Raw genomic sequence first — 13,976 nt, 5'->3', positions numbered from 1 at the left:
ACCATATGCTACCATTATGCAATAACCTCTTTTTGCAGCCCCAACATTCAGCCCTTTAAAGAACAATAATACATCATAAAGCAATGGAATGTCCAGACAATATGAATGTCCAGAGTCATCATCCTCTTTTATTCGCTCCTTCATTACAGATAAGTACTGCTGTGTTTTGTCCTTGGTAGGTCGCTCCCCACACCGCACAGCACCGCCTGTGTGCCCTTGCCTTAGCCCAGCTGCCGCTGCTGCTGTCTAGGATTCGAGGCCCTCCCTGCTCTTGCCCCTGTTTCTGGTATTTTTATTTTCATTGTAAATTGTATTTTTTGTCAGCTCACTGTGTGTTTTTGCCCTTTTGCCCCCTTCCCAGCTGTGCCATTACTGTGTCCCTTTTCCTTTCGGCATCCCTGCCGTTCTTCTCCCCAGTTCCTGCCGCTGCGTCCCCTGCGGCCCGCCCCCCTGATCTCCCATTAGCCCGCTCCCACCTCCCAGCTCCTCCTCCCTCCCACCTCTCCTTCTTATGGCGGCCGTGTGCAGTGGGCATGCCGCTGGCGTGCCAAAGGCAAGCCCATCTGAGCCCGTCCACGCCTTGACCGCGCCCAGCACCAGAACCCCTGGCCCCCGCGAGTCCCAACACTGCTAGGATGCCAACCCCATCCACGCACTCAACCCTGGACAAGAACTCACATACTGCCTGGCCACCCTTCAGGACCCTTCTCCTGCCGGACCTGCAGCTTCATCAGCACATGACCAACCAACCCACCCACCAGGAAAGAACCCAACTACCTCAGATGCATTCTTCTCAACACTCGCTCCGCCCGCAAACACGCCGTTGTACTCTGGGACTTTCTCAACTCAACCTTCCCAGACGTCACCTTCCTGACGGAGACCTGGCTGAACCCCTCCTCAGAACCCGACATCGCTATAGCCATCCTGGAAGGCTATAAAATCTCCCTGCATCCACTTCACCTTCCGGAAACCCAACACGCACCACCGCACCCGACTGATGCCTTGCCGCGGCTGGAACAAAGTCACCGAAGACCAGCTAACCACCACCCTTGCCCAAAGACCGCCCACCGACGCCGACATCGCCGCCCACAATCTCAGACAGTGGACTGACGACTGAGCCATCAACCTCGCCCCGGTCAAGAAATCCAGCTGGTTCACTGAAGACCTCCAGGCCTCCAAGCAAACCTGCCGAAAGCTGGAGAAGAAGTGGCTCAGTGAACGAACACCGGACAGCTACGCAGTCTACAAGAACGCCACCCGCGGACACCATCACCTCATCAGATCCGCCAAAAAGGCCTCCTTCAAAGCCTGCCTAGACAACAACGCACACAACAGCAAAGAGCTCTTCAACATCATGAAGGAACTCTCCAACCCCAGCTCCAACACCAACGACATCCCACCTTCGCAAAACCTGTGCAACTCGCTCGCCACCTTCTTCCATCGCAAGATCGCAGACATCCACAACAGCTTCAACGCCATGACCACCCCGACAACCACTCATACCGCCGCCCCCATGACCACAATTCACACCGATTGCCTGCTCTCCTGGACCAATATCAAGGACAACTACACCATCAAGATCATGAACACTGTCCACTCCAGATCTCCGTCAGACCCATGCACACACCACATCTTCAACAAAGCCTGCACCTCCATCGCACCCCACCTCCGGAAAGCCATCAACATCTCCTTCGAGACAGCAATCACGGCCCTCATCCTCCTGGACCTGTCAGCCGCCTTCGACACGGTCTGCCACCGCACACTACGAACATGCCTCCACGACGCCGGGATCCAAGAGAAGGCCGTTGCCGAATAGATGAGGAACAACCAACTGAAGCTGAAGCTGAACTCGGACAAGACGTAGGTCCTCATCCTCCGATCCACCCCTTCAGCCTGGAATGACTCCTGGTGGCCAACCGCATTGGGAACAGCTCCAACACCCACCACCACGCACGCAACCTTGGGGTCATCCTCGACTCCACCCTCTCCATGACCAAACAGGTCAACGCCGTCTCTTCCTCCTGCTTCAACATCCTCTGCATGCTTCGCAAGGTCTACAAGTGGATCCCCACTGAAAGAAGAAGAACGGTCACCCAGGCCCTCGTCAGCAGCAGGTTGGACTACGGAAATACCCTCTACGCAATAACCTCGGCCAAACTCCTGAAACGGCTCTAACGCATCCAGAAAGCCTCTGCACGCCTGGTCCTCGTTATCCCTTGCCGCAGCCACATCACATCCCACCTGAGAGACCTGAACTGGCTCCCTATCAACAAGAGGATAACCTTCAAGCTCCTCACCCACACACACAAGGCACTCCACAACACTGGACCAGCGTATCTCAACAGCCGACTCAGCTTCTACACCACCAGCTCCTCTCTGCATGGGGAAAAAAATCAATGTGTCGGAGGCACTGGTGTTGATGATTCTTGACTACCAGTTACTTTCATTAGAGGATTCACATTGCCCACCCATGGTAAAATACTGGCCCTACCATAATGGCAATATTTCTTTGCAACTTGTAGTGGTCTATCCCCTAGTACTATAACGGCCCTGGGACAATGAATCTTGGAAATTCTTGGGCATCCGTGATGGTGCAAATCTCTAGCATAACAATAGTCTTAGAGAATGCTGGATATTCTTGACATATTGAGAAGTGCCATGGTCTGATGGGTCTGCCATAGAAAATGGAACTAGAATGTGACTGAGAGGGATTGGCTAAACATGTTCTTTAGTATGTTCTGAAAAATGTCTATTTTATATTTGTTATGATGTCTATTATGTAGATGTTAAAGGTAGGACTAGGACTTTCCAGGAATTGCCATGTGGTAAGAGTATCCTAGAGGGTATGGATATTACCAGGACAAACAAGGCATTCCATTTGTCCCCTTATATGTGGTGTCACTAGGGACAGGTACGTTTAAAACGGCCAACATAAAGTTCAAGGCCAAACAGAATTCTTAGAAGCTTATCGAATTTAACACAAATTTCTATTGGGTGGGGCACTGCTGCAGGTGATATGAAAATATCGACTTTGTTGAAAAATTAAGCAATCAAGCCAAATGCTATGTTTCAGGTAAAAGTATTGCAAGGTAACTGAAAAAATGTTGTTTGAAAAATGTGTACCAAGATAAGTGCAAAAAGAACAATTGATGGACAGAATGCAGAACAATGTCATACATTAACCCCAGTACAGAGATCTGGGCCTGAATCCATCGTTTTTTTGCTCACCATGCCATTCCCGTTTGGACCCAGCCATATGCAAATCAGTCATGCACCTTGTGCCCAATGGGAACAGGCCAGCCCGAATTGCCAGCCCAGGTCCTCCCTGGACTGGAAACAAGCATCCTATGACCAGTTTTGGGTTTTCAGCCAGGATAGCTTGACTCCAAGGGCACGGAGAGCACGGGACTCAGGTCTGAGCATACCCGACCCGTGACAAATGCAAAAAGAACAATTGATGGACAGAATGCAGAACAATGTCATACATTCAGGCCAGTACAGACATCTGGGCCTAAATTCGTTGTTTTTTGGCTCACCATGCCATTCCAGTTTGGACCCAGCCATATGCAAATCAGTCCTGACCCTGTGCCCAATGGGAACAGTCCAGCCTGAACTGCCAGGCTTGGTTCACACTGGACTGGGAACAAGCAACCTACGACCGGTTTCGGGATTTCAGCCCTCATCACCCAGGATAGCTTGACTGCAGAGGCATGTAGAGCAAGGGCCTCACGTCTGAGCATACCTGTCCCACTCGGGGGGACAAATGCAAAAAGAACAATTGATGGACAGGACACAGAACAATGTCATACATTCACCCAAGTACAGAGATCTGGACCTAAATCCATAGTTTTTGTACTCACCATGCCAATTCAGGCACAGGGTCAAGACTAATTTGCAAATGGCCAGGTCTAAACTGGGGTGGCATAGTGAACAAAAGAATGTTGGATTTAACCCAGATCTCTTGACTGGGGGGAATGTTTTTATTTGTTCTGCATTCCATCCATCAATTGTGTGTCTTTTACTTTCTCACCTAAAGTGCTTCAGGTATGCCCGGATGTGAGTCCTGGGCTCACTGTGCCACTGGAATCAAGCTACCCTGTCTGAAGAGGGGTGAAACCCCTAAACCAGTCCTAGGATGCTTGTTTCCGGTCCAGGGAGGACCTGGCTTGGCAGTTCGGGCTGGACTGTTCCCATGAGGCACAGGGTCAAGACTGATTTGCATTTAGCCAGCTATAAACTGGGTTGGCATGGTGTGCAAAAGAATGATGGATTTAACCCAGATCTCTTGACTGGGGGTGAATGTTTTGATTTGTTCTGCATTCCGTCTATCAATTATGTGTATTTTGCTTTCTCACCCAAAGTGCGCCAGGTATGCCCAGATGTGAGTCCTGGGCTCACTGTGCCACTGGAATCAAGCTACCCTGGCTGAAGAGGGGTGAAACCCCTAAACCAGTCCTAGGATGCTTGTTTACGGTCCAGGGAGGACCTGGCTTGGCAGTTCGGGCTGGACTGTTCCCATGAGGCACAGGGTCAAGACTGATTTGCATATGGCCAGCTATAAACTGGGTTGGCATGGTGTGCAAAAGAATGATGGATTTAACCCAGATCTCTTGACTGGGGGTGAATGTTTTGATTTGTTCTGCAGTCCATCTATCAATTATGTGTCTTTTGCTTTCTCGTCCTTTTTACCCCAGGTATGCCCAGACATGTGTCCTGGGCTCACTGTGCCACTGGAATCAAGCTATCCTGGCTGAAGACTGGTGAAACCCGAAACCGGTCCTAGGATGCTTATTTCCGGGCCAGAGAGGACCTGGCTTGGCAGTTCGGGCTGGACTGTTCTAATGAGGCACAGGGTTAAGACTGATTTGCATATGGCCAGCTATAAACTGGGATGGCATGGTGAGCAAAAGAATGATGGATTTAACCCAGTTCTCTTGACTGGGGCTGAATGTTTTGATTTGTTCTGCATTCTGTCTATCAATTGTGTGTCTTTTGCTTTCTCATCCTAAGTGCACCAGGTATGCCCAGATGTGCGTCCTGGGCTCACTGTGCCATTGGAATCAAGCTATCCTGGCTGAAGAGGGGGAAACCCCGAAACCGGTCCTAGGATGCTTGTTTCTGGTCCAGTGAGGACCTGGCTTGGCAGTTCGGGTGGACTGTTCCCATGAGGCACATGGTCAAGACTGATTTGCATATGGCCAGGTTTAAACTGGGGTGGAATGGTGAGCAAAAGAATGATGGATTTAACCCAGATCTCTTGACTGGGGGTGAGTGTTTTGATTTGTTCTGCACTCCGTCCATCAATTGTGTGTCTTTTGCTTTCTCGCCCTAAGATAAGTGAGCATGAAGAGCAATGAGTGACTCTTGGTCAAGGCATTATTAGAAAGACAAGGTATAGGGCAATCTTTGGTGTCATGCTGAATAACTACACTAGAGACCATTTCGACATTGCTAGCGTGGAAAGACAAGGGAAACATTCAATACAAGGTTCCAACTCACTTACTAGCATCCCTTATCACCTACCATTTCTCTTCCAGCATTATGATGAAGGGGCGTAACCTTTTGGGTGCTCCAATGTGCCATTACACCTGTGGTAGGCCAAATGGGTAGCTGGGAAACATATAAAAAAAAGGCATCAGGCAAAAAGACTTCAGAAGCTGACTGCACTAAACATTATTACAACCCCTCTCCTCTCAGAGCAGTCTACAGACCCAACTCTCAGATAGGTGGAAAGATAATCACAGGACGTTAGAAAACTGAATTGTTTTTACCTGTAATGTGATTCGTCTAGAAAAGGCGTTTTTTTCATTTCTTGTTGTTTGAATATGCACAAATGTCTGGAGAAAACTACAGCCTATCACTTGCTCGCTCAAGATATATCCAAATGTATCTCAAACATTTATCTCAATCTCTATCTCTCTATCTATATATATATCACTGTCATGTGATCAAGGTGCTGTTTGCACCGAAACGCGTCATGGCGGAGTGGTGATGAGGATTGTACTTGAATAAAACTTACCACATCCACAGAAATCGGGTTTGCCTCGTCTTTCTTGCTGCTGCATACTGTGGCCACGGACGTTCTATGCCGAAAATATATATATATATATATATATATATATATATATATATATATATATATATATATATATATATATATATATATATATATATATAAATATATGTATATATGTTCATATACACGCACACACATGTATAGCACACAATGCAGTCACAATTATGTAGTTACAAAATGGAGCAGTTTAGGCAAATGCTCCATTGAAAAATCTTTTTTAGATTCCACCAAGACCTTGGACCCTGCAACAAATTTGGCATGATAATTTCCACCATGCCAAACTGTGTACAGTTCTGTACAAGACAAAAAAAGTTAAGAGGAGAGTTGAAAAAGGTAAATATTCTAAATCCAATAAATGTCATTGCTAGCTGACCCTTTGAGAGAACAGCTTGGACAATCCCTTACTCGTATAAGAAGAATGTGTTTTCTAAAATTCCATATTCAGCATAATCAAGCATTACTTTTTATTTCACTGCAGGCAACTAAACGGTATGATCCAATATTTTACTTACTATTGCCAATAACATTTGTCTGTTTGAAATCAATCTTTTCAAGTTTATTACCCCAAAGTAAGTATGTAAAATAAGAAAATACATAAAAGGTAACCTGTAATATGGTCCACTGGCTATAGAGGAGTTCTGGTGACGTCATATACGAAGAAGGGAGGGAGGGCAAATGCTCTGCAAACACCAAACAATGAGTTTGAGTCTGAAATTGGATTGCCACTCCCCACTGGACTGGAAAATATGGTGTCCCTGTTATGTCAAAAGTGCTGTCACTATTTACAAAAAAACAAAAAGGGAATACTTTTATTTTGTAATGGATTGTGAACAGTCGATTTAGGTTTAGGGGATTTTGAAAGCGCATAGCTACCCTTGGGCATCCCAGCGCTGAGGTGAGATAGTACAGGCAGTTGTTTGCGCATGAATTTAGGGGAAAAGCCATGTTTTGAGTCTTTTTTTGAAGGACGCTTTGTTTTAAATCAGTCGGAGTTTCGGATCCATACTGTTCCACAGTTTAGGTACCAGGTGGGCGAAAGACATTCCACCCCACCTGGCTCTCTTGAAGCTGGTGGGATTCATCAGAAAGTTAGAGCTTGACCTGAGGTGGCGAAGGGGAGAATAATGTGAGACCAACTTTTGTATCAGGGTGGGGCCTCTCCCATACATGGCTCTGTGAGCCAAGCTTATGGACTTAAATTTGATCCTGGCTTGGACCGGGAGCCAATGAAGCTCCCTCAAGGAGGATCTGGCTGATTGATGTCTGGGTATATTCAACAGCAGCCATGCAGCTGCATTCTGTACGACTTGGAGTCTGTTTGTAACGTATTTAAGAGAGCCAACTGTCAGATGAGGTCTTAGGCACTTGTAAATGGTGATGTGGATATACACGGTCTGCAGATCTAGCCAATAACCTTGAAAAGTGGTTGTGATTTGAAAAATATGTTTACTCTGTGTAGGTGCAGGAAAGGGATGTGAAAGGAGTGTGGGGTAGTTTGGAGGAGTGAAAGAAAGGATGAGAGATAGACTGCTTTGCAAATTGTGCATTGTAAATATTCATATATGTAAAGAATAATTGGTGGCCTTTATTAATCCTTGCAAAAACAGAGTTAATTTGGCATTGATAAACTTAAAGAAACAGTCATTTCAAAACCCAGAGGCCAATATGATTAGGATGCTGTAAAGAAGAGATTAACAGTTTTGCTTTGGATGGGGGCAGAGTGCAAGGGATGGGATTGGCTTTGTAGACCATCCACCATTGCTAGAAGCCAACTAGATAAAATGTGCTGGGACAAAGACAATACTAAAAAACATGGTGCCTTTGAAATCATCTGTCACTTACCCTTTCACCATTGTAAAGTATTAAGCTGTTGTTCAGCCTCATCATTGCTTCTGTGGTGGGCCAACGTGGCTGTTGAAGAGGTAAGAAATAGCATGAGGCAAAAAATACTCCAAAGCCCACTTCCATTATCCACACAACACCATTTGAAAAACCCTCATCAAAGTGTTTAGCACCACCCACATTTAAGAAGGTGAGTTTATCTACCTGATGCAATCTCATAAATTGCATGAAAAGCATGTAAATGTAGAAATATGGATGTGGTTAAAACTAGCGAGACAAAAAATATCCAATGTGTCTGAAGATCTATACCTGTTGAATTTAATTAAACTTTATTTTTAGGGTGTGTAGGTGAGGGAGGAAGTGCCAGAGAATGAAATGGGGAAGCTAAAAGTAGAGTGATGTCTAATCCAGACATATGGGGAACGAAGAGGAAAGGGGAAAGAATTTGCCAGAAAAGTGGCATAGTGGAATAGTGAAGTGGGCTTAATGACAGTGCAACAAGTGAAGATAGTCTAAGGTTTAGAGGTATTATTGTTTGGTGAGAATGCTAGGAACAGCTTTGTTTAGAAGAAGGTCAAGTTAGTTATGGATTGGGAGTAGGGTGTGTGAAATAACATTTATAGTGGATCCATTGTTAAAGAACATGCATGGAGGGCAAATGAAACACCCAAATACCTGGCTCCTATTCCTCCATTAAAATAATTTTTCACTTACCCATACTCTTCCAGCAATATGAAGTGGGATGCGCAGAATCAATGGAAAATTCCTCTGTCCCATGCGGTGTCTTGAAAGGCATACAGGAAGCTGTAAAGAATCCAAAAATGACTTCAGCAAAGATTACGGCCAACTCCAGCCTACACAAATGAGGCTCACGTTCCTTCTCAGCCTACTACTTTGTATTTGAGGATATCAAAATAATAATATTTTCCTACCATTTTATAACAGAAACATGCTTGAATATATATATAGTATGTGTATATCATCAAGTTATACACACACACACATACACACATATATATGTATATATACATTTATATATAGAAATATTTTGAAATATATTTATTTATGCCTTTGTACATGCGGATGCAGCGGCTAGCCAAATATTCACTCAGTATGGCCCTTTCTTTTGAGTTGTGTATCCTTCTGTTCAAAAGACATTTTTTGAAAACTTCCCTGGGAAATAATGAAGTCCACATAAACGTTTTTAGTTTTGCAGATTTTGATGAGTCGACATCGCGTCGGGGGAACGTCAGAGGTAGTGAGCTACAGAAGCTCACTGAATCCCATGTCAGGTGTTCTCTTGCACCTGAATGTGTATTCAGAATTTGTGAAGTTAAAACAGTTACTAAAGTCCTCTGAATATGATAATGTAAGAGTTTTCAAAAGTCCACAGACTAGATATACACTGCATGGTATGTGCATGTGTTTTTTTCCCTAAGATGTCTCTAGCATTCCTCTAAGACCTTGGTAGTCCAGCGACAGCTTGTGAAGCTTGCAGGATTCCACAAGCTCCTTGAGTGACTGGGCCTAAGTCAGCAGAGATGAAGGAGGCTTCTTATGTACCAAGGAATAGATATCATGCATTAAAGTTACTCTGGCAGAGTAGTTCCATGTATTATGGCAGCTTTGGGTGCTAAGCTTCAACAATGCAATCTTGATTCTCGACCTTCCTACCAATCGAGTCTGTGACACATTTCAGGTTTGTCAATACCATGTCCTGGTCTTATCATTAAGGAGTACAAAGATTAAAATGAAGTCAGTAGATCATGGTAAGAGTGAGGAAAGAGTTTGGTGGCTCTGGCAGAGGGCATCGAATTAACTGCAGATATTTCTGAAAAAGTTGTATTCCAAATCTTGTATCATAAAAGGCATCATAATTCTCCTAGACTTCTTTTTAAAATATATGTAAAGGACACCATGCTTCTACTTGTGAATGACATTAAGATGGGTGCTACCATTAAATATGCATTTACAAAACCGGGGAAAGTCTTATTTACTTTTGCACAGTTGAAGTTTGTACAAGCCATCAGTCTGGGTCTACTTCATTAAGAGAAAGTTTGATTTCAGGTGGTGATGAGATAAACAGTTTCAAAGGTTTGCGTGGAATTTATAATTTATCCAGAAGATCCTGGTGTCTTTTATATTTAGAGTTTGAATGGCTAGTTCAGCTGGTAATGTTGGAATCAAAAAAGAAAGAAACAGCACTGATTCACATAAAATCTTCCTCATACATTTTGGCTATGTGTATATGGTAGTATTGTATAAACTACGCTGTCTTGAGAAACATACATTGCAAACAGTCATCTATTTAAAGAATACATTTGTAGCCTTTATTAACCTTGATGAAACAGCATTCATTTTAAGTCAACAAACCTTCGGAAACATTATTGTCAAAACTCAAAGAACATAATAATGTAATCACTGTTGGGTAAAATCCTTTGAAGGGTGAGGCAGTAAGATAAGACAATGTATGATAGAGCAGATTGTTTAGCCAGTTATAGAGAGGGACAGGTGGCAAGAAATGACTGTTTTTTTTTACTACGTATTCATAGAAACCAAAAAATAAAATGTTCTGAGGCAAAGGAAATACTCAAAAACATGGTGAAGGAAATGTCTAAACACATGGTGGCCTTTGGTGCCCCATCTTACCCTTTCGCCAGAATAAGGTAGGAGGCTTCGGCTCCCTCTAATTATTGTGTCTGCCGGGAACCACTGTGGCTGCTGTAAAGGTAAAAATTGCTTTAGGCAAAACATACTTTAAGGCCAACTTTCACTTTCCACACCAAACTCCACCTCCATGACTACAATGAAAGACTCTCATCAAACTTTTCATTGGCACCGAGGTTTAAGTAGGACCATGATCACACACAGTTTGTTGCCAGCAACCTTGTTTCTAGTAAATCATGCGAAGTAGGAGATGACAATATTATTTTGCTGTAAAGTCATATCTTTAGCCATGGTACCCTTAAGGGTTTAAAGGCTTTAAAGATATGTGTCAGAGCAGTGTATTTGGCTAGTTTGCCTATAAACATTCCATGAGTATAAATAGACTGCATGAAGTATTTTTCTGGCAGACAAATAATACACGCAAATATGTTTAAAGAGAAATAACAGCAAGGATGCATGTTCACCTTGTTAGGATATAAGGGAGTGGACAAGTTCATAGCCAATGGAAAGAGGTGAATCTTAGTAAAATATACTAATTCAAAACAACAAACGTAAACTCATAAGATTAATGAAAGTTACATAATTTTGCAGAGAAAGGTGAGGATTATCGTTACATGTGCAAGTGATGTTTTCCTAAACATCAGCCTGCCTATGCAGTCTGTGCTATTTATTGGTACTACACTCATGCATCCTTATTATTTTTTGTAATTGCACTCTGATCTCACTGCCCATAGGCATGTGTTCACTAATGATGAAGAGTGTCCTGAGAGTTCTCATCTAGAGCTGATTGTAAGGTATTATCCACTATTGCCAACTGCAAAGTGTGTTATGATTAGTTAATACCATGTGCTGAGAGCATAACCCATTAATTGACTACCATGTATGTGAGTGGATATGACAAGAAGAACAGGCAATTAAGAGCTTTTACTACTGAGCATGTGGAGAATACATCTATGAACACCCTTATAGGAAGGCCAAAAAAGCCAATTGCACCTGCTGGCTTCCAGACCTTCATTGAACCTGGAACACAGGTAAATAAGAATACTTAGTGTGATCATTCTACTGCCTTGGACTAGCTGAGCCAGTTTCACGATTGCAGAGATCATTCTAATAAGTATAATAATCAAAAAATGGCCATACTTTGGAACAATATCTGAATATGAAAATCTTGAGCATTTGATACCACACATAGAAAATGTATTTTTGGTAAGTTTAATATCTATGAACTCTCTTTCACTGATTATACTAAGGAATAAAAACAACCAACATTCATACAGGGTGCACAAAAAGCTCTACTTCTATGTTCCTTTAATTAGCTAGAAATAGATTCCCTTCAAATGTGTTGCCATGAACAACAATCATTCACTCAATTCTGCCTCTCAGCATCAATCAATCAGTAGATTTGTATAGCACTTCATGTCACACGTGAAGGTTTACAGGCGATTCAGAAAAGGGGGTGGTGATGAACAGAGTGTCTGAGTTAAGCAGACCACTCTTACCCAGTCCAAAGATCAGGGCTTGATCCATCACCGTTATTTATCTCACTACACCATCCCAGCTCAGAACCTGGCTATATGCAAATCAGTCTGTCCCTGGCCCAGTGCATCATGGGAACAGGGCAGACCAAACTGTTCCCATCATGCACTGGGACAGGAACAGACTAAGTTGCATATAGCTAGGTTCTGACCCGGGATGGTGCAGTGAGCTAAAAAACGGTGTTGGATCTAGCCCTGATCTCTTGACTGGGTGAGAGTATTCTGCTTAATTCAGAAACTCTGTCCATCACCACCCCTTGTTGTTTAATTATTTTGTCCACCATAAGCGTGGAAGGGTATACTCAGATGTGAGTCCCTTGCTCATTGCACCATCAGGATTCAAGCAAGCCGGGCCGAAGACGGCTGTAATGCCAGAAACCGGTCCCCGGAAGCTTGTTTCCTTCCCAGTAAAAGAATTGGCTTGGTAGTTTGGTTTGCCCTGTTCCCATCATGCACTGGGACAGGAACAGACTAATTTGCATATAGCTAGGTTCTGACCTGGGATGGTGCAGTGAGCTAAAAAACGGTGTTGGTTCTAGCCCTGATCTCTTGACTGGGTGAGAGTATTCTGCTTAATTCAGAAACTCTGTACATCACCACCCCTTGTTGTTTAAATGGTTTACAGGCGATGGCAGAGTCCAGTTGATAAGCCAAACATCGAAGTCTTCCGGGACTTTCAGAACTCTGGAAGAGATGGGGATGTACGGAGATAAAGGGGTAGCTCATTCCATGTTTTTGTTGCTAGGTAGAAGGAACGACCTTTACATCTGCTATGTCAGATGCGGGGGTGAAGGTTAGAGACGGAAGTGGAGCAGAGATGTATGGTGGGCTGATGCAAGTGCAGTCGATGGTTAAAGTAGGCGGTCCGCAGTTATGTAGGACCTTGTATGCGTGGGCCAGGAGCTTTTCTGTACAGGGAGACACGTTCATTTCCCTGAGGTAGGGGGTGATGTGAATTAGTCTAGGGAGTTCCAGGGCGAGTCTGACTGCTGTGTTCTGTATTGTCTGTAGTCGGTTCGTAGGCTTGGTCAGTGGGGGTCTGAGTTAAGAGGGCCGCCAAGATGCGTCCAAGGGAGAGCTTTTGTTTCTGAAGTGCAGTACCTCTGTCTTGTCTGGGTTGAGTTTCAGGCAGTTGTCCCTCATCCAGTTGGCAATGTCTGTAATGCAGATGATTTTCTTTGGTTTGAAGTGAGGGTAGACTGACTTTTTGCATTCTTCTGGTGAGGAGAGGCGATCCATCTGAGAGCAGCTCCTTGGATGCGTCTGTTGTGCAGCCTTGTGATGAATGTGGGGTGGGAGCCGTATCATAGGCTGCCAAGAGGTCTATGAGAATCAGAGCCACAGTCTCTCCGCAGTCGTGTAGGTCTTAGATGTCATCGGTACCTGCCATGATGACTGTCTTTGTGTTGTGGTTGCTGCGGAATCCAGATTGAGAGGAATCGAGTAGTTCTGTTCCAGTTGTGAGGAGAGTTATTGGTTGATTACTTTTTCTAATACTTTGGCAGGGAATGGGAGCAGGGAGATCGGTTGTCAGTTCTGGAATTCACTGGGATCTGCTAATGGTTTCTTCAGTAGGGGATTGACTTTTGCCTGTTTCCAGTCTTTGAGGCAGGTGGCTGTTGCTATTGAGATGTTGAACAAGGCAATGAGAAGGTGGCTGATTTTATTACAAGACCGGATGCTACCATTTACAATAACCTTTTTTGGCAGCCCCAACATTCAGCCCTTTAAAGAACAATAATACATCATAAAGCAATAGAATGTCCAGACAATATGCATGTCCAGAGTCATCATCCTCTTTTATTTGCTCCTTCATTACAGATAAGTACTTCTGTGTTTTGTCCTTGGTAGGTCGC

General features: G+C 44.1%; 1 protein-coding gene across 1 annotated transcript in view; it reads right to left on the bottom strand.

Moving 5' to 3' along the window:
• Positions 1–13,976, bottom strand: part of LOC147708726 (uncharacterized) — a 233,077-nt gene that overhangs the window by 102,595 nt on the left and 116,506 nt on the right. The window contains exons 13-14 of the mRNA XM_086925772.1: positions 10,568–10,639; positions 8,633–8,722 (exon numbers count right to left, since the gene is read on the bottom strand). Coding sequence (XP_086781898.1) covers positions 8,633–8,722; positions 10,568–10,639 — 162 coding nt within the window. The remainder of the gene's footprint in view (positions 1–8,632; positions 8,723–10,567; positions 10,640–13,976) is intronic.

This window comes from Lissotriton vulgaris, chromosome 6, assembly GCF_964263255.1.
Source record: "Lissotriton vulgaris chromosome 6, aLisVul1.2, whole genome shotgun sequence".
NCBI lineage: Eukaryota > Metazoa > Chordata > Amphibia > Caudata > Salamandridae > Lissotriton > Lissotriton vulgaris.
This window is presented reverse-complemented; position numbering and strand designations above follow the sequence as displayed.